The 24,304-nt window shown below is 56.3% G+C and overlaps 1 protein-coding gene across 1 annotated transcript in view; it reads right to left on the reverse strand.

The window, feature by feature from the left end:
- Window positions 1-24,304, reverse strand: part of GALNT9 (polypeptide N-acetylgalactosaminyltransferase 9) — a gene marked incomplete at both ends in the record, with an annotated part of 90,939 nt that overhangs the window by 34,181 nt on the left and 32,454 nt on the right. Inside the window, 4 exons of the mRNA XM_082852519.1 lie at window positions 1,678-1,795; window positions 10,922-11,119; window positions 14,280-14,454; window positions 16,513-16,679. Coding sequence (XP_082708645.1) covers window positions 1,678-1,795; window positions 10,922-11,119; window positions 14,280-14,454; window positions 16,513-16,679 — 658 coding nt within the window. The remainder of the gene's footprint in view (window positions 1-1,677; window positions 1,796-10,921; window positions 11,120-14,279; window positions 14,455-16,512; window positions 16,680-24,304) is intronic.

Genomic DNA, 24,304 nt, shown 5'->3' on the forward strand with positions numbered 1-24,304 from the left:
TTGGAGGGTCGCATCTACAAGCACCAGGGTTCACAGCAAATACCGGGAGCTGGGAGAGGCAGGAAGGACCCTCCCTGGGAGCCCCCGGGGGCGCAGCCCCGGAGACTTCAGACTCCAGCCTCAGTGCAGTAAGAGGAGGGGGCCGTGGCTTTAGGCCTCCCGGGTGACGGTACTCTGTCAAGGCTAACAGATCCAGTGTCAAAAACTCTTTGATTTGGGGGCTCTGGTGTCGCCACTGGGTAGACAGCTAACCAGCTGGTTAGTTATGCTTGAGCTAGTGGGGATCTGCGTTCCGGCCCCTGGTACCAATGGCTAAGCTGCTTCCCCATCCTGGGCCTCTGAGCATTCTGTGTGGAGCGGGGTCACAGCACCTCAGAAGGAGCATTTGTGCGTGAAGGGCAAGGAATTGGTGACCTGGTGACCTGGTCGTAACCCACGACCTGGTGCTGAGGGCTCAAACCCGAACTCTCCTGGAAGCAGGGTCCTTTGGCACCCCAGGTCCACAGCCCTTGAAAGCCCTGCCCATCCCTCTCTGGATGGGCTGTGTCACGTCACGTTAATCATGCTGTGACCGTCCCGCTGAGCCGTGAACAGAGCCCAGGATACTAGCCTTTGACTGGGCTCCGAACCAAACCTGATTTTATCCTAAGAATACACTGAACCAAGGAGGTGAAAGGCCTGCACGCTGAAAACTACAAGACATTGATGAAAGAAGTTGAAGAAGACACAAATAAATGGAAAAGTATCCATGCTCATGGATCGGAAAAATGTTGTTAAATGACTGTACTACCCAAAGCAATCTACAGATTGAGTACATCCCTATCAAAATGCCAATGACATTTTTCCTCAAAAGTAGAACAGCCAATCCTATAATTTGTGTGGAACCACAAAGACCCCAGAGCAATCTTGAGAAAGAAGAACAAAGCTGGAGGCATCACACTCCCTGATTTCAAACTACATTGCAAAGCTACAAGAATCAAAACATATGGCATTGGCATAAAAACATTCCATAGATCAATGGAACAGAATACAGAATCCAGAAACAAACCCATGCACACATTGTCAATTAATTTATAACAAAGGAGCCAAGAATATACAACGAGGAAAAGATAGTCTCCTCAAAAAATGGTGCTGGGAAAACCGGACAGCTCCATGCAAAAGAGTAAAACTGGACCACTATCTTACACCATACAGAAAAATTAACTCAAAATGGACTAAAGCTTTGAGCATAAGGCCTGGAATCATAAAATTCCTAGAAGAAAACGTCCTCTCTGGAGCCTTCTCTACAAGCTGCCCCCCCCCAGGAGCAGCCGTGGGGAATTCAGATGCTCACAACCCCCATCTGCGCCCTGCTTTACACACATCCACCAAGACAAGCCCACGAAACAGGGTGGGTCTCCTCGTTGCCATCGAGCAAACTCCCCAAGCCGAGGACCAGCCTTTACAGTTTCCACCCCCCCACCGGCCCCCACTTTAGTGTAATGCAACAGAACGCGTGGCTTGTATTCATAATGTTTCCCAGTCGCGTTGCCATCGAGGTTTCTTACACTGACCTAAGTTTTGGGGCCTTGCGTCCCCCTTACTGGTAACACGCAGCTCACGGACCAGCCAGGCCAACAGGTCTGCTCGGCAGACGGTCCCCTCATGAGGCCTCGGTGGCCAGGCAGTGACACTTACCCTCATGCCCAGCTCGATGTTCTCCCCACCGTACACCTCCATGCCCGGGTCCAGCAGGCCGATGTCCCCGAAGTACTCCCGGTCCACCACGAAGGAGCAGCCGATCATGGCCGGGGTTCTGGAGGGAAGCAGGCAGTGCATGAGCTGGTTGCTGGTGTGTGGCCCCGGATCTCCACAGCCTGGGTGGGCTCACCATCCTCTTTCCAAGTCCCCACACCTCATCCCTGCACTCCTCGCCTCCGCTTGGTCACTGTGCCCAGGGCTTGGGACACGGGCAGGGCTGCCTAGGACTTGCCTTTGCATCCCTCAGAGATGACAAAAACCAGTATTCAATTCAGGCAACTTAGTGGAAATTTTTAAAAATCTGTTTACCCGATGAGTTGTTTAGTTGCCCTGATCATCAGTCACTTGCCTACCTCCTTCGTTATTTTATCTGTGTATCAGTAGTCAGGGCTGTAATGGGCGGTTGCACAGGCTGTGCACTGCTCAACTCTATGGAAGCTCTTCAATATCAGACTCTCTCTGAATGACATACCTTGAAGTTGTACAGTACACAACCTGTGCAGCTGTCTGCACAAGACTGCCAACTGTACTATTATTCCTGTAATAATTCTATTTACAGCTACATATTTTTAAAATGTCAGTAAATCTTGCCTTGTCCCAAGCAATTGTATCTGTAAAATCATGTGTCAATGTGCTGGTTATAGTTTTTTCTAAAATGCATTAACAATCTATCAGTGTTGAGATCTCCACTGGTCTCATGGAGCAGCAGGACAGGGTGAGACAGAGTGGCAGAGAAAAGTGGACGGTGTCACTGTGAATAGAACTGCACATTTGCTGACTCATTCATTCATTCATGATACATTCACATCATGAATGCAGGATATACTGAGTGCCTATTAGTCGGAGGGGATAAAAAAGAGAAAGGAAAGAGAACGGAAAAATAGCTTGCTAGCAAGAAGTAGACACAGTCTCTGTTTTGTAAGAAAGCAGGACCTTCCAAGCTTTTGAAGGACGTGTTTCCCTCAAAACAAAGACACCTCCCTTGTAGGCTGAGGGCTTAGTTTCTTCCAAGCTCTGAGAGGACTAGTAAAGGCTCCCCACTGGGGCTTCCCTGGTGGCACAGTGGTTAAGAATCTGCCTGCCAATGCAGGGGACACGGGTTTGAGCCCTGCTCTGGGAAGATCCCACATGCTGCGGAGCAACTAAGCCCGTGCGCCACAACTACCGAGCCTGCTCTCTAGAGCCCGCGAGCCACAACTACTGAAGTCCGCGTGCCTACAGCCTGTGCTCTGCAACAAGAGAAGCCACCGCAGTGAGAAGCCCGTGCACCGCAAAGAAGATCCAACGCAGCCAAAAATAAAATAGAACAAATAAATTAAAAAACAAAAACAAAAAGGCTCCCCACTGTCCCCGAAGGCCCCTGTGGTCCTGGCAAGGCTGAAGGCTAAGGCTGTTTCCTGCTCCGTTCCCCCCGCTGTCCCGCTGCTCCCACAGGTATGAAGTCACTCATGATAACGCCATGATAAATTGTTCTCAATCACAATTTAAAAGAAGCATTTCTTTTCAATGTGACTAGGACATCAGAAGCAAATGCCCATGAGTTGTCCAAGAATAACAGAGGCATTAAAAGGCGATTATCCTTTTATTTGTAAAAAGATCCAATTTGTTCAGTCATGACATTTGAGCCACAAATCTAACAGCAACGAAATTTTAATGTCATCTGTGATGTGTAATAGCAAGCGTTTGACTGGTTAAGTTATGGTTCACCAACCAAGAGAGATATTTCTCTCATTTTCTTAACGACACAAAAATCTCAGGCGATCTCTGGTGAACTTAACTACCAAATCCCTCCCAAGTCTGATGTAGCTAGTAAGAATTTTTTTATTACTGCTCAGAGTTCCAAAATAAACTTAAACTCAGAAGGCGATGGAAGCAGAATCAGCTGGCACGGAATTTATTTGCATGAGAAATTCTTGCTGTGTTTACAGAAAACAGCCAGGGCCGAGGGGTTCTCAGGTTCGGCCGGGCAGGGGGAGACGTGTCGTCCTGGGGGCATCCTTACATCGGGGCTGATGTGCACATGCCGGGATATAGCAAGCGGCATCTCTGCAAAGGGTCCTCACCCGGGCTCCTGCCTTGTAAAGGCAACAGACATGCAGACACACACAGATGCATGGATGCACACAACACACACACGTGCGTGCAAAAGTACACACATGCAACAGACAGGTACACGGACACATGTAGACACACACGCAACACACCCCCTACAAGGCCAGACACACACCCAACAAACAGATGTACAGATATACAGACACATGTAATACACGTACATGGTCCCACAAACGTACCCACAGATAGATACCCATACACACAGACCTACACGTACACACCCAGATGCACACAGGTAACACCCAGAGAAACACACATGTGCACCCCCGCACACATAAACACAGACCCACACCTGCAGTGAACACACACACAGATACACATACAACACATGCACACACAGAGACACACCCAGACACCCACGCATAGACAATCCACATCCTCGAGTCCATGGAATTCTGGAGTTCTGTATAAATGGGAGTGCATAGAATTAAGGTCACAAACGGGTCCTTCAGCCTTCAGGAGAGTGACAAGGGACAAGAGAGTCATCTGCTCCCGGCGTCTTGAGGAAGAACACGTGCTCGCAGGCAGGGCGTGGCCAGGCAATCAGCACAAGCACAGGGAAGGCGTGTGCAGAATCTTGCAGACTCGCTGCCGAACTGGGTGCAGGGGTCACATGCACTGGTGGCGAGTTTGTGGAGAAACTGGGGTGGGTTGGCTCAACTGTCTTGGAAAAGTCCAAAGCTATGAATAGACAGCCAACGATACCTGTGCAGTGATGCAACGACGACCCGGCTCGGTGCGCACCGGCTGTGTGACCTTGGGCAAGTCGCTCAGCTTCTCTGTGCTCGGCTGCCCTGCCCATAACGTGAGAGGCAGGACGGTGCCTCCTCCACAGGCTGCTGTGCAGATGAAAACTGCATAGAGGAGTGTCTGGAGCCTGGGAACCGTTTGCTGTTATTATTTTATCCCCTGATTCCACAGCTGGCATTTATCCTAGGAGACTAATCCAAAAGCTATTCGCACAAAGCTGTGCACTGCAGCGTGAGTTATAGCGGCCACAGGGAAATCAACTTAGAGTCCATCAGTGTAGACGGTCGAATGAATTTCGAGCCATCCCTTTTATGGACTGTTACCCACCCAGCAGGCGAGGTGCTTACCAAGACCCCCAGCACCACGGGAAGTGACGGCTCAGGAGAGGGTAAGTGACAAGTCAGCAGGAAAATGTCACTATGCTACCACCGTGACCGGAGAAGCAATTATGTGTGAATGTGTGTGTGCACGCGGGTCTATGTGTGGTCTTGCGCGTATGTGTGTGTGTGTGTGCGTGTGTGTCTGGGTGGGCGGGTCTGTGTGGTTTTGTGTGTGTGAGTGTGTACGTGTGTCTGTGTGCTTGCATTTGTATCTGTGTGTGCACCTCTATGCACGTGTGTGCACCTGTGTGTGATTTTGCGCATGTGTGTGTGAGTGTGCGTGTGTTACTTGGGGCCTCGTTCCACGCTCCCCTGCTTGGTGGGGGGGACTGGGTGCTGGGAGGGGGCCCCTCTGCCACCCCCCGAGCGTCCCCCTTTCCTCCGGGCTCCTCTGGCCCCACTGGTAGCGACTTACACCCGCGATCCCTCCGCGTCTACCAGACACACTGGCCCGGATCTGGACTCCCCTCGGGGGACGGGGTGCAAACCCTCGCACGAGCTCCACGGCCCCTGGAAGATGCGAGCCGCGTGCGCCAAGGGGCTGCACTGCCCTCCCCGAGGCGGGGGTCCGTACGACGCGGCCAAGACGCTCCGCGCCTGCACCCTGCTGGCAGCTCGGAGCCACGCGGAGACGGGGACGAACACGCCACTGGTCACGGGTCCCGTTTTGACCTCCTTCAGACCCGGGAAATAGCTCCATTTCAGTGACATGGTTTGCGCGTGCGGCCAGCCGCCCCCAGCACGCAGGACCCCTGGGCCCACACCAGGCCTGCGGGCCCCTCACTCCCCTTTCCACGTGCGGGGGGAGCCGTCTTTCTCCTTCTGTCAAGGCTGAGATACTTCCCTCCAGCAATCCAAGCCTTCTTCTCACGCCTTTTTCTTCCTTGAGCTTCAAGGATAATGAACGGTAGGGAAATTTCCTAAAGGAAATCTTCACACGCCAGCCTCTCCCAGGCTAATTTCCCACCCGGGCTCCAGGGTGGGTGTGCGAGCTGCATCCTTCAGGAGAAGGGCAGCGGGTCCGCGCCCAGGTCCGAGGGAAACGAGAAATCCCAGAGCGGTTTTCAGGAGAGACCTTTCCAGGCCCGTGCTGTCCCCGGGGATGCAGTTTCCCAGCCTGGGGTCCGGGGGTCGGGGTGTGCAGGGTGAGGGGCTCCATCAGAGGGTGGCCAGGAGCCTTTTCTGCAGGCACTGGGGTGCCAGGGCTTTTCCCGCGGGGTCTGCTGTCGCGGGGAGGTTGTGTGAAGACCCTTCCCTGAGAAGGGGGAGAGGAGGGCCATCCTCTGGATAACAACCTTGGAAGCAAAGGACCTCGCGGCTGCCCCTGCGGTCCTGTTTCTCCTGAACCCCCAGCTCGAGGCCCGAGGGGAACAGGCTGCGGGGAGCGCTGGGGACTGTGGTGCTGCCCCTCCCGGGGGACCAGTGGCAGCTCAGCTCCAGTGGACCGTCACCAGGCAGGAATGGGGGCCTGGGTTTTCCAGAATCTTCTACTTTTCAAAGAGTAGATATCAATTTCATGAGAAATCTCTTAAGTGTAAACATTGGTTCCAATTCAAACCATACACGGTACAATCGAGGCAACACGCTGTAACTCAGAGGCGGGCTTTTCTAGAACTTGAAGGACGCGGTTACGCCACCCTTGGCTCCCCGGGTGCTGTGCACACTGAGACGGGAGATTCAGAGTGACTTCTCTCCCCAGGAAGAGGGGCCGGGGGTCTGGGGGCAGGGCAGTGAGTCCCGGCACGGAGCCTGCTGAGGGCCAGGCGGGTCTGGGGAGGCTCCGGTCGGCCTCCTCTCTTCCCCGAGGGACACACCACATCTGATTCCCAGGGAGCCTTGGCTGGGCGCGGTCAAAGCCATCAGCCCCGCAGGCAGCCTTGAGAGGCCCTTGTCGGGACTCTGCTTCCCCGCGGGCTGCACTCATGCCCGTCGAGGACGCAGTTCGGGGACTGGCTGTGGTCGTGGCTCCGCGTGGAGCTGAGGAATGCTTGTGACTGTCACACGCAGCACCGGCTCCAGACTGCCACCATGGTCTCGCCTCAGCGTGGCTGTGTGCCGGCTCCATCCCCACGGGGACGCCCTCCTGGCAGATGCCCAGCAAGGCTTAGACCTTCCAGTCTCGGCGCAGGGCTCTGCAGAGGGCCTGTTCTGGACATTGGCCATTTTAGGTTACCCAGCGTGTTCACTTCCCGTGGCTGCGAAAAGAAGTACCATAAACAGGCTTCAGACCAGAGATGTGTGTCCTCTCCCAGCTCCTGACGCCGGAAGTCCGAGGTCGAGGTGTCGGACTGGAGATGTGTGTCCTCTCCCAGCTCCTGGCGCCGGAAGTCCGAGGTCAGGTGTGTCGGACTGGAGATGTGTGTCCTCTCCCAGCTCCTGGCGCTGGAAGTCCGAGGTCGAGGTGTCCCAGGGCCGCGCTCTCTCTGGAGGCTCCAGGGGAGGGTCCTTCCTGCCTCTTCCAGCTGCTGGGGGCCCCAGGCGTCCCTTGGCTTCTGGCTGCGTCCCTCCCGTCTCTGACTCCAGAGTGGCGTGGCCTTTCCTCTTCTGTGTGTGTCTCTCCTAAGGACACTCATGACGGCATTCAGGGCCCAGCCTGGTGATCCAAGGTAATCTCCCCGTCACAAGATCCCAACTGCATCTGCAAAGATCCTTTCCCCAATGAGGTCGCCTTCATGGGCTCTGGGGGTCAGGATGTGGACACGCCTGTCTGCTGCGCCCAGCCTTCTTATAAACACCCCAACATCTTTTAGGGAGACAGCCTCTCTCCTTGCACATTCTCCCTGTGGGACGGTGAGTCCCCAGACCTTCCCCTCTGTGAAGGTCAGCGGGTCACTGGAGGACGCCTTCTCCCATCTGCTTCCAGGAAAGGTGGGGGCAGGGGTTTGCGGCCCAAGTTCAGCCACTGCCTCCTCTGTTCCGGGGACTGACTGGGGTGGAGGGACACCCGTCCGCAGTGTCGGGGAGACGTCTGGCTTTCCTGCTGCCTCCTCCCCAGAGCCGCTTCAGCTCACGTTAGCTGGCGCCCTTCTCTGTTGCTGGAATCCTCCTGGTCCCGGCTCAGAGATGCTAATTTAACTGGCATGGTAAGCAGCTTGGGCATTGGAATTATTGCTTTTTTGTATGTTTTGAAATTCATTTTAAAAATCAACTCAACAAAGTTAAATTTACACGCAACAGGACACATCCCTTGAAAGCGTGTGGTCCGAGTGGTCTGACGGAGGGAATGTCGGGTAACCCCGTCCCAGTCCAGACGGAGAATGTGCCCACGCAGGGCTCCTCGGTCCTCCACCAGGGGACTGCGTTCTCTGGGCTTCTCTGTGCATCAGATCACACACTGCGTGCTCTCGTGTATCTGGCTCTTTCGCCTCTGTTTCACCATTTTGAGTTTCACCCGCATTGTTACGGGCATAACCGTTTATTCCCTTTTAGTTCTGAGAAGTCTCCCGTTACATAGATAGGTTATGCTTCGTTTATCTAGTCACCTGTTGGTGGACATTTGGGTCCAATTCGGGACTACTGTGAATAAAGCTGCCACCACAAACATTCGCAGGTGTCTTTTGTAGACGTGCGTTTTCATTTCTTTTGGGAAGATACCTGGGGTAGAGCGGCTGGTCATACAGGAAGTGTTTTTACCTCTTTGAGAAACTGCAAGTATTACAAAGTGGTCTTGCCGATGCCTTCTCGCACCGGCCGTGCTGAGAGTTCCGACTACTCCGTGTCACCAGCCCCCGCTGCCACCGGTCTGTCTGTCCGTTCTAGCAGGCGTGCAGGGCCCCTCACTGGGACACTGTGTGACTCCGTGGGGGGCGTTTTTCTATGAGTGTGTTAGCACTTTGTCTACCTTCCTGTGTGCAGTATCTGTTCGAGGCCTTTGCCCATTTTTTGTTTGGGTTTTGGGCATCAGGGTTTTCAAATGCTCTCCAGATAATAGTAAGAAGGAACAAAGCTTGAGACGATGCACAGTCTGTCCAGAGCATCCTTCCTGCAGCTCGGGGCACCCAGGCTGCTCTGAGACTTAATTTCTCGCTGGAAGCTCTTTGCTCATGGAGGGTAGGTGCCCGGAAGCCCCCGTAAGACACTCCTAGGGGAAGAGAGAGCTTTCAGAGGCGCAGTGAGGGATGGTCTTGGTCACTTGCGGGCAGAGCGGCTTGTTTCAGCAGGGACACATCAGTTTGTACAGATGAGGCAGGAGGGTCCCAGCCCGAGGCCCTAAGATCCAAACCTCTACAGGGGGGACCTGGCCAAGGCTGCAAGGGGTCAACAGATCCTGCAGATGCACGTTCACTCCAGGAAAAAAATACCTCCATCCTGCTGGGCCCCCAGGAGAAAGTGGTAGCCCCACTAGATTTTGAAACATAGATTTCCCAGGGGCTCAGCAGACTAGGGAAGTGGAAGGAAGGGCTGCAAACTACAGAAGCTCAGTCGGTGATGGAAACAAACAAAGCAGGCCAGGTGCAAGGAATGACAGCGCAGGTAGGAAGGCAGAGCGTCAGGGAGACAATGGGGAGGGGTGGGGATTTCGGGAACTGGAGACCACCACGCTGTTTAGACAGGGGACTGCTTCTCAGCCCCAGGGACTGCTGCCTTGGGGGAATGTGCACCTTCCCATTTTTATAAAGATGCTGGGCTGTGGGGTTTTTTTTTAATTTATTTAATTTATTTATTTGTGGCTGCGTTGGGTCTTCACTGCTGCACACGGGCTTTCTTCTCTAGTTGCGGCGAGCGGGGGCTACTCTTCGTTGTGGTGCGCGGGCTTCTCATTGCGGTGGCTTCTCTTGTTGCTGAGCACAGGCTCTAGGCATACGGGCTTCAGTAGTTGTGGCACACGGGCTTCGTTGCTCTGCAGCATGTGGGATCTTCCCGGACCAGGGCTTGAACCTGTGTCCCCTGCATTGGCAGGTGGATTCCCAACCACTGTGCCACCAGGGAAGCCCTGGGTTGTGTATTCTTTTTTAATATTTTATTTATTTAGTTAGTTATTTGGTTGTGCCAGGTCTTAGTTGCAGCAGGCGGGCTCCTTAGTTGTGGCATGCAAACTCTTAGTTGTGGCATGCATGTGGGATCTAGTTCCCGGACCAGGGACTGAACTTGGGCTCCCTGCATTGGGAGCGTGGAGTCTTAACCACTGCACCACAAGAGAAGTCTCTGGGTTGTGTATTTTTAACATGTGAAAATCTCTCCGTTTTCATGTTTGGGAACCAATTCAAAATAAAATAAATGCTTTGCAGGACAATCTCTGGGGTCTGCTGAAATGCCTGGGGTCTCTGTAGCACACACAGCATCTGTGGTCTCCAGGTCTCTGCTCTGCTCCCCGGCTTGTGTTTGTGACTCCTGTGGTGCTGTCTCTGCCTCTGTCTGTCTCTCCCTCGTTCTCCCTAAGTCTCTGTCTCCTTTCCCTCCCTCTCTCCATCTCGGCACCTCTTGTCCTCTCTGCTCCGTGGCGCCTTCCCAGTTTTGGCCCTTGGCCTCGCTGCCGCCTACGCTGACTCTGTCTTCCTCTGTGCGTCTCTCTTTCTTGTTCCCTCTCACTTTCCTTGGTGAGTCCCCTGTTCTGCTCTCTCCATGTCTGTGTCCCTTTTCTCAGTCTCTTTTACTGGCTCTTTCTCTTTGGGTGTTAGCTCTGTCTGTCTGTCTGTCTGTCTCCCTCCCTCTCCCTCCCTCTCCCCCCCCCACCCGACCTCGTCATCTCTCAGGTCACACACTGGAGCCGCTCCCAAGTTCCCCCATCACATCACCATGTCCCTCTGCACGTCTGGGCAGACGCTGCATCCCACCACATTTATTTGCCCACATGGCGCAGGCCCTGGCTTTCTGCAGGAGAGCACCCCCGTCCCTCCAGCCCCCAAGCCCCCTGCGGCAGCCCTGCCCTACCGCCACCTCCCGCTGTCCTGGCTCCTTCCAGGGCAGGCCCTGCCCCGGGGCCCCGGGGGTCGGCTCACCTGATGGGCGCTGCCTCGTCACCACGGTCCAGCCAGTCCTGGGGCGGGATGATGTACATGCACCAGAGGCCCCAGTTGTAGCCGTGGGCAGCGCTGGCGTACTGCTGCACCTCAAATGTGTCGTACTTGATGTTGTCGATGGCCGGCAGGACGATGCGCCGGCGGTCCTCCCGGATCCGCGAGAGGGCGGGCTCGGCCCTGCGGGGCAGTGCATGCCCATGGGGAAGGGCATGGATGCCGGGAGCCCCCGCCCCATTCCCCCAGGTTGGGGGGCCGGAGCCGGGCCTCCTCCAGGGAGGCGGCCACACCCGGGTCTGATGGCGCCTGCGGACGGCGGATCCAAGAGCTTCACCTCTGGAAGCCCCGGGGTCGCGGGGGCTGCAGACCCGCCTGCCGAGGTCTCGCCCTTCCCGGGCCAGCCCGTGGCTAAGGACTGATGGACACCAGGGATACGGGCACACGGACTGGGCCCAATCTCTGACGCCTCTATGGGTCCGTCCTGGCTCCAGAGGCCCTGTGGGTCAGCTCAGTCTGTCCCTTCACAGCTCGGCCTCCCCCTCCAGTGCATCCCACTTCCCTGCCCTCCTTCCCGCACGGGTGGCCGTACGTTCATTTACAAGCATGAACTGAGGACCTGTTATGTGCCACACCCTGTTTTAACACACCGGAGTACATTCACGAACTAGAAAAGAAAAAAAAATCCATGCCTCAGGGAACTTAGGATACACTGAAGGGACAGAAAGGCTACCAGGTACTGTTGTGCAGTGCACAACCTACACAACAGTATGTGGTAGCCCTGACTGGGTGGGGGTCAGGGGACAGAAAATAATGTATAAATAAATGATATAACATATTAGGAGGTGATAGCTGTTGTGGTGGAAAAGAGAAAGATTTGGAATTGCACTTTTAAATAGGGTGCCTGGTGTATGTTGCCCTGGGTGGTGAACAGAAGGAGGTGTAGGATGTAGCAGGTGGTTGGGAGAGCTGGGGGGGGGGGGCATTCCACGCAGAGGGAGCAGCCAGTGCTGAGCTCCTGGGACGTGCTGGTGCACTTGGGGAGCGGGCCAGGGGCCTGGAGTGGCGAGATGGGGGCAGTGTAGGCAATGAAGCCGGGGAGGAGAGGGAGGGACCGGAGGACATGGGCTGTCGGTTGCGGATCCTCCTCGCAGGAGTCCAAGAGGCAAGCAGGTGCAGCTTGACCCCAGAGACGGCCTTGTCTACCGCAAGGATGAGATGCTGCCCGAGGGCCTGTCACCGAACTGGAGTTCAACGTGGTCGTGAGCAGCCCACTGACGGGGCAGCCAGAGAGACGAACGCTACAGGGGGCCAGGGGGCCAAGCTCAGGCAGGGACAGCGGGGGCAGGGTGGGGCTGGGGCAGTTCTCTGACCCTGGCGAGATGCGCCACGTGGCCCGCCTTCCTTCCTGTGCTTCCAAGCGACAGCCTGGTATTTACCTGCCTTTCAGCTTCATGAGGAGGCTTAATTAATTACTGTTAGCAGAGTACTTCAGACGTGAAAAGCTCTCCGCAAATGCCACATCTGCTAATCAGGCAGGATCTTTGTGGAGGCAATTCTTGGAGGGAAGGGCTATTTGCAGATGGATAACTGGGTTTTCAGTTGTGAAAATTAAAGTTGCATTTTGACGTGGTAGACTTGTGATTCTCCCAAACGCCCTCCAAATGCTCCAGGGAGTTTAACGTATGTTAGAGGGACAGAAAGGCCTCCGAGTACAGCTGTGCAGTGCACAATCTGCTCCCCTGGTGGGGAGCGCGGACCATAACACGTCATTAACGATAGAACGTGACAGGTGTCATGGGAAAAGAAGACTCGCTTCATGAGGGTGGCAGAGGAGAGGGAAGTGGGGGCCAGCAGGGGAAGTCAAAGCAGAAAGACGTCGAATCTCGGTCAGGAACGTACTGGGACAGACGCAGCGCTGAGAACAAACTCGTGGTCCTGGGGTGACTGAGACGCCACAGCGAGAGTGGAGGGAACATGGAGGAGAGGGCTCCACTCACCTGCCGCCCAGGCACAAAAGCCCTGGTCCAACCAGCAGGAGCCATTAGGAAAACCAAGAACTTCGAGAGACACCGAAGGCCAGACCCTCGTGGCCCCAGCGGGGATGCCGGCCAGGCGCTGTGCGGCTTGGTCAGCACGTCCACCACGAACACCTCCTTACAGCGTTCGCAGCCCTCGCGTTTCCCGCAAGGGAGTATCTCAGCGAACGTCTTAGTTTAGGCTTCACAGAGTTTGAAGGTGTGATGTGGGCGATTTGATATAAAAACGGGGAGGTTTAGTCTCTCTTGAAACAGGGCCAGCTGCCCACCCACCCCGGGGCTGACTTTTCCCTGCAGCTCATCTGGTGGGGGCTCAGGCTGCCCCTGGGTGCAGGGCTCATACTCCCTGCCCAGTGTGGACCCCCTGCAGACCCTCCCACTGTGGGTTTAACTTAAGGATCTCGAGATGGGATCATCCTGGGTGACCTGGGTGGGCCCTAAACCCACTGGCAAGGGTACTTAGGAGAGAGAAGAGGAGAGACACAGTCACACAGAGAGGAGAAGCCATGTGAAGACGGAGGTAGAGATTGGAGGGACGCGGCCACAAGCCAAGGGACTCCTGGAGCCCCCAGAAGCTGGGAGAGGGTTGAGCAGTGTCTTCCCACAAAGACTTGTCCATCTGGAACCTGGGAGGGGACCTTATTTGGAAATAGAGTCTTTGCAGATGTAATTCAGTTAAAAAGCCCAAGATGAGATCAGCCTGGATTGGGCTGGGCCCTGAAAGCAAGACGTCCCAGCCTTCCTGCGGGGCGGGCCCCAGGGCACCTCTAGATCACCTCACGCAGATGCTCCTGCGTCACTGAGGTATCCCTGCCGCCCCCCTGGCCACATCCCCCTCCAGGTTTCTCACTAGCAGCCCACCTCACCCCTGCACGGATGGGTGGGAGAAAATGAGTGGACGCTTTGATCTAGAATTTTCCATAAGGATGAGAAATTGCTTCCAACTTGGTGCCCTAGATTTAGGTCTCCATTAACTGAGACCCTACAGACCACGTGTTCATGCAGGAACTGCCCCCAACCTTTGTGTGTTCCCCTGGCCTGAGGTCACACGAGCAGCCTCATTTGACTGTCACCTGCTGGAATGAGTGGCCAATTCAAATCCCTTTGGGGACAAGGTGGGGATACAGATCAATCCTCATCTATATGCATCAGAAACAGGGTTCTGGGTCCAGGAGCTGGACATGGAGCGGCCACGTGGCTGGACTCGGCTGCCCCGGCCCTGCCAGGCTCATCCTCTTTGCGGGGGTCCTGCAGGCGCCAGCAGACCCCCGCCGACCCCGCCCGGGGCCCAGCCCCGCCCTTACCAGCCCACGCTGAACTCCACGTGGGCGTCGAAGAAGCCCACGACAGGGGCCGTGGCGACCTTCCAGCCCTGCAGGCGAGCCCGGATCAGGCCTTCTCTCCTGCCGTTTCGGACGATTTTCACAAGGCCCGGGTACCTCTTGCTGACGTACTGGTCCAGGTGGAGCTTGAGTTCCACTGCGGGGGACACAGAGATGTTTCGGGCGTGGCACCTCGGGGGGGCCTGAGGTCACCGAGACCCACGGTCGTTGTGTGCCCTGGATCTGTATTTCATAAACATTTAAGAGGACCCGCCGTTGCTGGACGTGGGCTCGGGGTGCTGGGGGGGCCTCGGAGAGATGAAAGCCCACCTCGCGGAGCTGCATTCCAGCGGCAGAGGCAATGGACAATCAAGCCAGACTGATTCAGACAGAGGCGCGTGTTGCAAAGACAGCAGGAAACGGGGCTGAGTTACTCAGCTGCAGAAGGGAGGCAGTCCGTGGACAGACGGATGGATGAACAAAGCGTGGCCCATCCATGCAATGGAACAGGATCCAGCCTGAGAAAGGAGGAAATTCTCACACACGTTACGACGTGGAGAAACTCGAGGACGTTACGCTCAGTGAAATAATCCAGTAGCCAAATGACACATCCTGTGATTCCGCTTATGTGAGGTCCCTAGAGCAGACAGATCCACAGAGACAGAAAGCAGGGTGTTGGGTGCCAGGGGCTGGGGGAGGGTGGTGGGGAGTTAGTGGGGTTTTTTGTATTTTTTTGCTGTATGTGGGCCTCTCACTGTTGTGGCCTCTCCCGTTGCGGAGCACAGGCTCTGGGGAGTTGGTGTTTAATGGGGACAGAGTTTCACTTTGGGAAAGTGAAAATGTTCTGGAGATGATGATGGTGATAGTTGCACAATGATGTGAATGTACTTAATACCCCTGAACTCTACACTTATTTTGTAAATGGTTAATTTTATGTTATGAGAATTTCAACTCAGTAAATTATTAAAACACTGATGAGGGCGCAGGCGTCTACGTGAGGAAGCTCGCAATGGCCAAAAGTGCAAGCAACAAAGTAAGTCACCATAGTAACAGACTTTAGCCGGTAGGAAAAAGAAAAAGGGGAAAAGCGAGTGGACATCTGAGTGAGGCGGGAGCTTCTCCAGGTCGGCTGGGCATGTGCGGGGCAGCCTGTCTCCATCCCTCCCCCTCAGTCACCAGGCTCCAGTGGACACTCCTGCGAGGGCAGCCCTGGTCCCAGGGGTACCCCCAGCCGCAGCAGCCAGGGGCCCCGCAGGCCAGCCTTCCTGTGCTCTGTCCCGCCCTCTCCAGGGCCCCGCAGGCCGGCGCCGGCCACCCGCTCCCGGCTCCCTTGACGGTGTCGGGCGGGGCTCCCCCCGCCCCCCGCCCCGCCCTGCGTAGACACAGAGCACACACAGGGCTGGAGCTCCTTCAGGCCGTCCTGGAGGGCTCTGGGAGGCCTCGCCCCGCTCTCCTCCACCCGCCCCCCGACTCCTGAGGTTAGGAGGAGAGGCTGCTGTGATGGGAGAGACTGGGGACGAGGAGGGGCCGGCAGGCCCGGCTCAGCGTGCCAGGGGCTCGGTGTGGGGACCGCAGACGGGGGCAGGCGGGGCACCTCCGGACCCCTGTTAGGGGCTCGGAGCCCCTGTGCCTGCTGGGTGTGGACAGCGTGCTGGGCTGGACTGAGGCTGACGCAGGGCCACGCTAAGGGCCCAGGTTCCGGCCGTGAGCGCCAGTCCAGCTTCCCCACCAGCAAGGCTCCCACTGCAGCTTTGTCCAGGTGCCATTAGCATATGGGAGAACTCAACACGCTGGGGACCTTCCTGGCTGGAGGAGTGATAGCACCCTGCCACAGCTCAGGTCCACCCAGAACCTCAGAATGAGACCTCAGGTGGAGGTAGGATCTTTGTGGATATAACTAGTTCAGGATCTCGAGGTGAAAACCTTCTGGGTTAGGGTGGGCCCTAACTCCAAGGACAAGTGTTCTTAGAAGAGGAGAGACACAGACACACCGGGAAGAGGCCTTGTGAAGGTGGAGTCAGAGGTGGGAGGGGTGTGGCCCCAAGCCCGGGACACCAGGGACGCAGGCAGCCGGGAGAAGCTGGGCGAGGCAGGAAGGACCCTCCCCTGGAGCCCCTGGAGGGAGTGTGGCCCAACTCCCAGCCCGAATTCAGACTTCTGACCTCCAGGGCTCTGACATGCTTCCCTCACGGGGGGCCGGGCTGGTCCCACTCACCGTTATCGCTGTTGTCGTCCACCAGGATGACCTCCCTGAGGAGCTGGGAGGGCGTGTGGTTGACCACGCTGTGGACGGAGCGCAGGATGACCGAGAGGGCTTCATTGACAAAGATGAACACCACGGAGATCTGGGGCAGGTCGTCCGAGTAGGTCATCTGTCTGCACCTGCGGGAGAGACGGGGTTGGGGGCAGTGGTCCGTGTCGGGATGTAACGGGGAGGTGGGAGCCTGGTGCCCCCGCGGGATGCCCGCTGGGACCAGTTCTCAATCCTACTCCCAGTGGAAGGGCGACAGCAATGCCACAGATGGAAAAGGACCGAGCACGGTGAGAGGAACAGCACGATGACGTGTGTCTCAGAAGCTCTGGACTTCAAGGCTCTGAGCCTGAACCCTGCTGTCTCCTGCAGAAAGGCAGGGAACTTGCACTTTAAGGGGTTGAAGTCCCACTGGGATCACACAGAGCATTCTTCCTTGATGCCCTTGGAAGGCGTGGAAGAGAGATGAAAGGAATGGTAGTCATCTCGCGGTGCAGCCCAGTGGAGGGCCCGGGAGAGAGCCCAGCCCGGAGCCCACGTCAGCTCCCGAGGCCCAGCTCTACCTGAGCCCCGGGCAGTCACAGAGCAGGTGGCATCTACCGGGTGGGCCCTGCGCTCAGCGGCCACTGTCCCCTGAAGTGGGGACAGTGCTGGGCTGCCCAGGAGGGCGGAGCGCTAGTGCCAGACGAGGGCTGTTGAAGCGGGAGAGATGCCTGCACGGGACAGTCTAATCGGCCTCCACCCCACCCTAGCATCGAGGGTGAAATGGAAGGATGAAGTATCTTCTTCCCAAGGTCTTATCTTGGCTGTAGGGCTGTGGGAGGGGAAAAGATGGGGGGCAGGGAAAGCAAAATATTCCACGTTGGGTGTGGGATGAGGCCGGTGACAGTGGAATAAGTTCACAAACGGGCAAAGGGAGCTCTCAAAACTAGAGAAATGGGAAAAAAGGAACAAAAAATAAAGTAAGAAAGAAGGCACCCAATCAAGTACGTTGGCTGCTACAATAAACGCAAACAAACTTACTCTCTCCTTAAAATGCCAGAGGCTTTTCTTTCTTTTTTTTTTTTAGAGGCTTTTCAATGAAGTTAGATACATGCACTAAAGCACACTTACACATGCACACACTCACGCAGTCACTACACGCAGCTCTGCTGTGTGCAGTTTACAATAAACACAGTTCAGATAGAGTGATTTTTAATTAATTAATTAATTAATTTAATAAATTTATTTATTTATTTATTTTTGGCTGCGTTGGGTCTTCGTTGCTGCGTGCGGGCTTTCTCTAGTTGTGGCGAGCGGGGGCTACTCTTCATTGCGGTGCACGGACTTCGCATTGTGGTGGCTTCTCTTGTTGCGGAGCACGGGCTCCAGGCGCACAGGCTTCAGTAGTTGTGGCTCGTGGGCTCAGTAGTTGTGGCTCGTGGGCTCTAGAGTGCAGGCTCAGTAGTTGTGGCGCACGGGCTTAGCTTCTCTGCGGCATGTGGGCTCTTCCCGGACCAGGGCTCGAACCCGTGTCCCCTGCATCGGCAGGCGGACTCTCAACCACTGCGCCACCAGGGAAGCCCTCATCTCCTCTTCTAAGGACACCAGTCCTATGGGATGAGGACCCATCCTATGGCCTCATTTTGCCTCAGTCACCTCTGTAAAGGCCCGGTCTCCACACACAGTCACATCCTGAGGTCCTGGGGTCAGGACTTCAACCTGTGCATTGGGGTCGGGGGACACAACTCACCCCCTAACGAGACCCAAAGGCTAAGGAGGGCCCAGCCAGGCTAGGACCGGGGCCGTCCGGTGCGGCAGGAGTGTGTGGGCACGTCTCCCATGGGGCGATGCGCTGTCTCACTTTATTGTGTTATAAACATGTGCAGCTTACAGATGGTTGTTTAAATTAGAAATCGTGCAATATATATGGCTCATTCTTGTCCACCACAAATTTGCATAAAAATAATCTGTTTTCCTTATAATATAATCCCCTTCTCAGTTGAAAAAAAATTGGTTGTGTTAAATATTGAGCAGAGGGAATTCCCTGGTGGTCCAGTGGTTAGAACTTGGTGCTTTCACTACTGTGGCCTGGGTTCAATCCCTGGTGGGGGAGCTAAGACCCCGCAAGCCGAGTGGTGCAGGCCAAAAACTTAAAAATCAATCGGTAAATATTGAGCAGATCGAAGGGGATGTACCTCACACACAGGGAGGTGTGACGTCAGTGAGGAAGTAAGAAACCCACGCCTAAAACCCCGTTGAAGACAAGGAAGATTACCACCCTCCCCCTGAGCTTCTCTTTACAGCCTCTGACCCCAGGCACCTGGCCAGTAGCGCACATGGACTTGACCTTAGGCCGGAGTCCTCCTGTCCTGCCTTTGCACCCGCACAACCTCCAGTGGCCGCTGGGTGGGACTGTCCCACGACGCCCCTGCTTCCCTCCTCCGGGCAGGAGGTGCTGTGTTTCTGGGTTTCCTTCTGCACCTGAATCGGCCTCAGTTTCAGGGCTCAATGTCCTCCCACCCTGCAGGGACTGTCCCTGCGCTGAAGCCCGGGAGGCACTCGGTGGGGCAGGGGAAACAAAACTGGCCGCCACACTGCAGCCCTGGAAGAAGTCGGTCTGAGCGGAGCCAGAAGGTTCTCCTCTGTAATTGAAAGCCCTGTTCCTGTCCGACAGAAAATAAACCACGTTTATGGTGATTGGAAAGAATCAGAGTTCGGCAAGGGGGCGGCTCTGAGAGCTTGTAAACCTGGTGACCCAGGGTGGGCCCCAGGAGTGGGGCAGAGGCCGGGACAGAGGGACTCGGGCCCTGGGGCAGGAGTACCCCATCGCCCCCGCCCAGAGCCTCCGGAGGTGGAGGGAGACCAAGAGCGCTCCCACACGCCGAGGCTCTTGGTCACCGTAAAACTGAAGGAAGACGGGTGACACACTTTAAAGATTCCCACTTGACCGAGTAACATTTCTGCATTCAAACTTGAAGATAACAGGTACAGGTCGGGAGAGAACCGGACGACATCGCCCTGAGCCCTCCCTCCTGCTGCCCCCCACCTGCTCCCCTTAGTGATGAACACGGTCCATTTCTGGCCCACCTGCTCTGGCAAAGCCTTGGCCTTGACTGTGGTCTCCCCGCCTCTCCCTTGACCCTCTTCCTGGATGCGCTCACCATCCGCTGAGAAAGGGCGTGGTCTCTAGGATGTGTGAGCTGGGCCCCCTCTGACCTGACCTCTTTGTCTGTTTCCTTTTGCTCACTCAATGGCCCCACGTGGCCCCAGTGCCTCCAGGAGCACGCCAGTCCTGCTCCTGCCTCAGGGCCTTTGCACGCCCTCCCCCACGCGGCCACGTCACTGACTGCTCTTCTGCTCTTTCTCCCCTGGGCTGGGAGCCCCCAGGCAGGGCCCCCTGTTTGTCTGGTTACTGCTTCACGGCATTTAGAACGGCAGACGCTCCATGGGCTTCAATCCACAACATCTAAGAAGCTTCCATTCACAGCTCCTGGTGGAATCAAAGGTGGGGCATGAGGTGCACGTTTAAAGCTGCGACATGTGTCGGAGCTCTGAATAATTTTGTGCGAGGGAGACGTTAAAAGTCTAAACTTGAGCCTCGAGCTGAATCTGAGGATACGTGTGCACGTACCACATGGGCGCATGCATGCCCACACTCACACACACACCCACGAGCCCTTGACAGGGCTGTGCCCCCGCCCCACTTGGGGCATCTGCCTTATTTGGGGGTCTCTCCAGTCCTGGCTGAGCCACGTCTAATCCATCCAGACCAGGGTCTCCCAGTCTCAGCCCTATGGACTTTTGGGGCTGGATATTCGGATAATTCTCTGTTGTGGCGGTCGTCCTGTGTGTGATACAGTGATTAGCAGCATCCTTGGCCCCCAGCCAGGTTGAGACACCCCAGAATGCCTCCAGACCTCTCCAAATGTGCCCCGGGGTGAAATCGCCCGGCGAGAAGCCCTGGTCTAGGATCTGGGGTCTGGCCCTAGGGGGGCTGGGATTTGGCAACCGTTCCAGCATCGTGAGGCTCCCGGCACCCAGCCCAGCGTGCCCGGTGACTGATGTTAGCTGGAGTGCAACCCTCCCTAGGTCCCTTCCTCCCCCTGAAAATCGAACTCCAGCCGGAGTCCTGTCCATCCTGTCTCAGGCTGTGGATGTCTGCTGTGGTCCTGCTCAGTCTCTTCCTTGTCCCCCATAACATGTGTGGTTCACCCCCCACTGTCACATTCTAAGTCACTGGGTGGAATCCCAGCCCCTGGATGAAGCGGGGGAGACGTGACTGGGTCTGAACCAGGCAGCTCAGCAATAGGCTCAGGAACAGACACACAGAGACATGGAGAGGTTGGCTGGGGCCTTGGGGAGATAGGATGCGAGGCCGGAGCAGCTGCATCCATCTTGCGTCCAGTGGTCAGGATGAAACCAATGAGGCCAATAACAGAGCAGAGAGATGGTGAGATGCCAGGTCCAGATGACATCAGCTGAGCCTCAAATCCAAGTCTACACGAAGCCAGTGCTTCCTCCAGACTTTGTAGTTGCAGGAATAGTACATTCTCTCCCCGTCTCTCCCTTTCTCTCTCTTTTTCCAGCTTAAGCCAACTTGAAATGGATCTTCTGTCAGTCCTGACCCTGCACAGGTCCTGCCATGTGCGTGATGCAGGGACACACTTGTGAACGCCCCTCAGGAGGGGTCTGCCCAGTCAGCCGCACCCCAGAGTCCCAGACCAGGCCGAGAGGGGAAGACAGGGGACCAGTGCTCACAGACGTTAATCTGGTCTTGGCCATTGCACACCCTGTCTCAGGACGTCCCCATCCAGGCGAGCTGGGGGCTTTCTCACATTGTTGGTAGAGATGACACCAGCTGCTTCATCCTAACCCTGTCCTTGTCTAGGACACAGACAGTCCCAGCTTGGGACCTCGGCTTCCTCGAGAGGAGGAGAGAGCCAGCTGCCAACCTCCTCAGCTAAATTCTAGGCAAACCCCATTCTTTGAGACTTGGGTGTCCCCGCCATCCTGAGAGGCAAAGACTGAGCAAACTAAACACTGGAGGGGCTCTGAGAAGGAGCAGGAAAGCATCCTTGCCTTGCATGGTGCAAGGTGAGACACACAGACAGCCCAGGACACAGGAGGGGATGTCTGTAGGGGGCTCTGGGAATGATTCCTCTGTTCTTAAAGAGGGACAAGATGTAGGAACATATTTATTCTAGCCCTTTGGAAATTTGGCCTGTGAAGACGTGATGCCGAGAGCTATGGCAACCATATTGTGACCATGAGGAGATAAGCCCAATGCACTGAGCGTGGCAGAGCAGAGAGGTGGGAAGAGCCCAGGTCCCTGATGATGTCGTTGAACCACAAATGAACAACTCTGCCCCCCCACCCCGAGCCGTGGACTTCTCACTATCTGAGGTCAGGAATCCCGGGGTTGTTGCAGCCGCTTCAGACTTGCTAGGTTTCCATCTGAAAGCATTCTCAGTGACACAGAACATCCATTCTTTTTAGGGGAATCCCATCCTCCCTCGGAATGTCATCTAGCCCTTGTGCCCTCAGACGTCACCTCACGACAGTCCGGGATGGGTGCTGTGGTAGGTCATGCTTTCCAAAGATGCTGCGACGACAGCCCCCAAGTCCCCTGGGACTTTGCCACCCTCCCTTTGCACGACAGTGGGCGCTGCCGCCTCTCACCAACAGGACACAGGGGAGGGGTGCTGCGTGCCTTCTGAGCTGAGTCACGAAGAGCAACGAGGCTTCGCGTGCTGGGACTTTGTTCTGGGGCCACGTGGCACCAGAGAGGCAACTCTGCCCAGGCCGCCGCGCTGTGAGGAAGCCCAGGCCACACAGAGGGTCACGTGTGGGTGCTTGGGTGGACCGTCCATCTGCTGCCAGGCGTGTGCACGCTGCCCCCCCAGATGATTCCAGCCCCCACCGTTGAGCACCCCCATCACACCTTCCCAGCTGAGGTCTCAGGAAGTACTGCTCAGAGAGGCTATTCCCCCTGCACCCCGCCTGACCTCCTGCCCCTCAGTACATTAAAACGTGGTTTAACGCAGCTGACTAAGCAGCGATCGTAACCAGGACAGGTACGTTCCCCAAAGTCCGGCGGCTCTGTCCTTTCCTTGGACACACGCTGTCCTGCGTGGTGCTGGGTACGTGCTGGACGCCACCCGCACGGTGCTGGGTACAGGCTGGACGCTTCCCGCAGGCTGGCCGGCTTCACGCCCGCCCCCTCAGGTCAAGGCCGGAGGAGGGGCTGGGCTGTGGGCCCCAGAGAGGCTCTGGCTCGGCTTCGCATGTCCCATCTGGAGCCAGAGAAGCAGGACATCCTCAACCACCAAGCCGTCTCACGGAGGATTTATGAGCCCACAGAGCACCAGGCGTGGTTACGGGCTCTCGAAGCCACTTCCGAGGTCGTGACTGGAATGCGTCGCACGCCGCGTCCCAGCTGGCCTCCGGGGAAACGGGGCCGTGGCAGCGACACTGATGGAAATTTATGGGGACGCCCTTTGTGCTGCTGGAGAAATAAATGCAGGATGGAGAGGGGATGAAGTGGCAGTGGCCTCCCGGGGGGGCAGCAAGCTTTGCCTGTGACAACAGGACACACATCCATCTCCTGCCAGAGGAGACGGGTCTGGGCTGAGCACAGACCCAGGAGCTGTACCATTGGAAGCCGAGAGGGACGTGTCTGGGAACAGCTGTCAGGAGGGTTCTTGGAAGCACGTCACCGGGGAGTGGGGATGCCTTCTGGGCAGCAGCTGCCTGCTGGCTTGACACGCTCCTGCCCTCTCGGGAACATCGGTGCGAGCCTGGAATCCCAGACCAGTGCATCCCACACCAATGCCTGGCCTTCCTGCCAGCCCAAGGCAAGATCCTGATGGGCACAGAGACAGCGCAGCCCCACGGAAAACCGCACAAGAGGGGCTGCTTGGGAAGGTGGAGAGGAGGAAACCTGAGCAACGAGGAACGCCAGAGCCTCCTGCTTTGGGGTCTTGTCTTTCCCAGCCTGAGTCCACCCATCCGTCCAGGCAGCTGGCTGCAAGACCTCCCAGAAGCAATATGTACGTGCACACACCCAGACGTGCGCATACTACACACGTGCACAAGCACACGTGCACACAAGTAAAACACTGCAAATACACATACATACAACTGCACACACAGCATAGATGTGCACACGCGCATTATACGTGCCCATGATGCATTGACACGCACGCCCTCACGGGCACCTTACGCACAGCCGCACTCTGTGGAGACGTTGCCCATGATGCATTCACACGCACGCCCTCACGGGCACCTTACGCACAGCCGCACTCTGTTGAGACGTTGCCCATGATGCATTCACACGCACGCCCTCACGGGCACCTTACGCACAGCCGCACTCTGTGGAGACGTTGCCCATGATGCATTCACACGCACGCCCTCACAGGCACCTTACGCACAGCCGCACTCTGTGGAGACATTAATGGCTCATATTCATTGGAGGAGCCTGTGCGCGGAGCTAAGGGTGAGTACGGGTCTCAGACTCACCCTTCCACACCCAGGCCCTCACTCACAGCTGCAGGCGACCCACACGCACCTTGGAGAGACACTTGGGCTGAGATGCATGAGAATCACTGCACCACGTGTTCAAGGAGAAATGAGCACACACGCCACCCTCAGAGCTCAGAGCAAAAGCCGGTCAGAAACAGAACACTGGCCCGTGCACAGGAAGGCCCCTCACACACCCCTCCTAGGAGCCCGGTGGGACAGTAACACGTGGGGTCGCGCGCTCACAGACACGGTC

This window comes from Leucopleurus acutus, assembly GCF_964270905.1.
Source record: "Leucopleurus acutus genome assembly, chromosome: 13".
NCBI classification, from domain to species: Eukaryota; Metazoa; Chordata; class Mammalia; order Artiodactyla; family Delphinidae; genus Leucopleurus; species Leucopleurus acutus.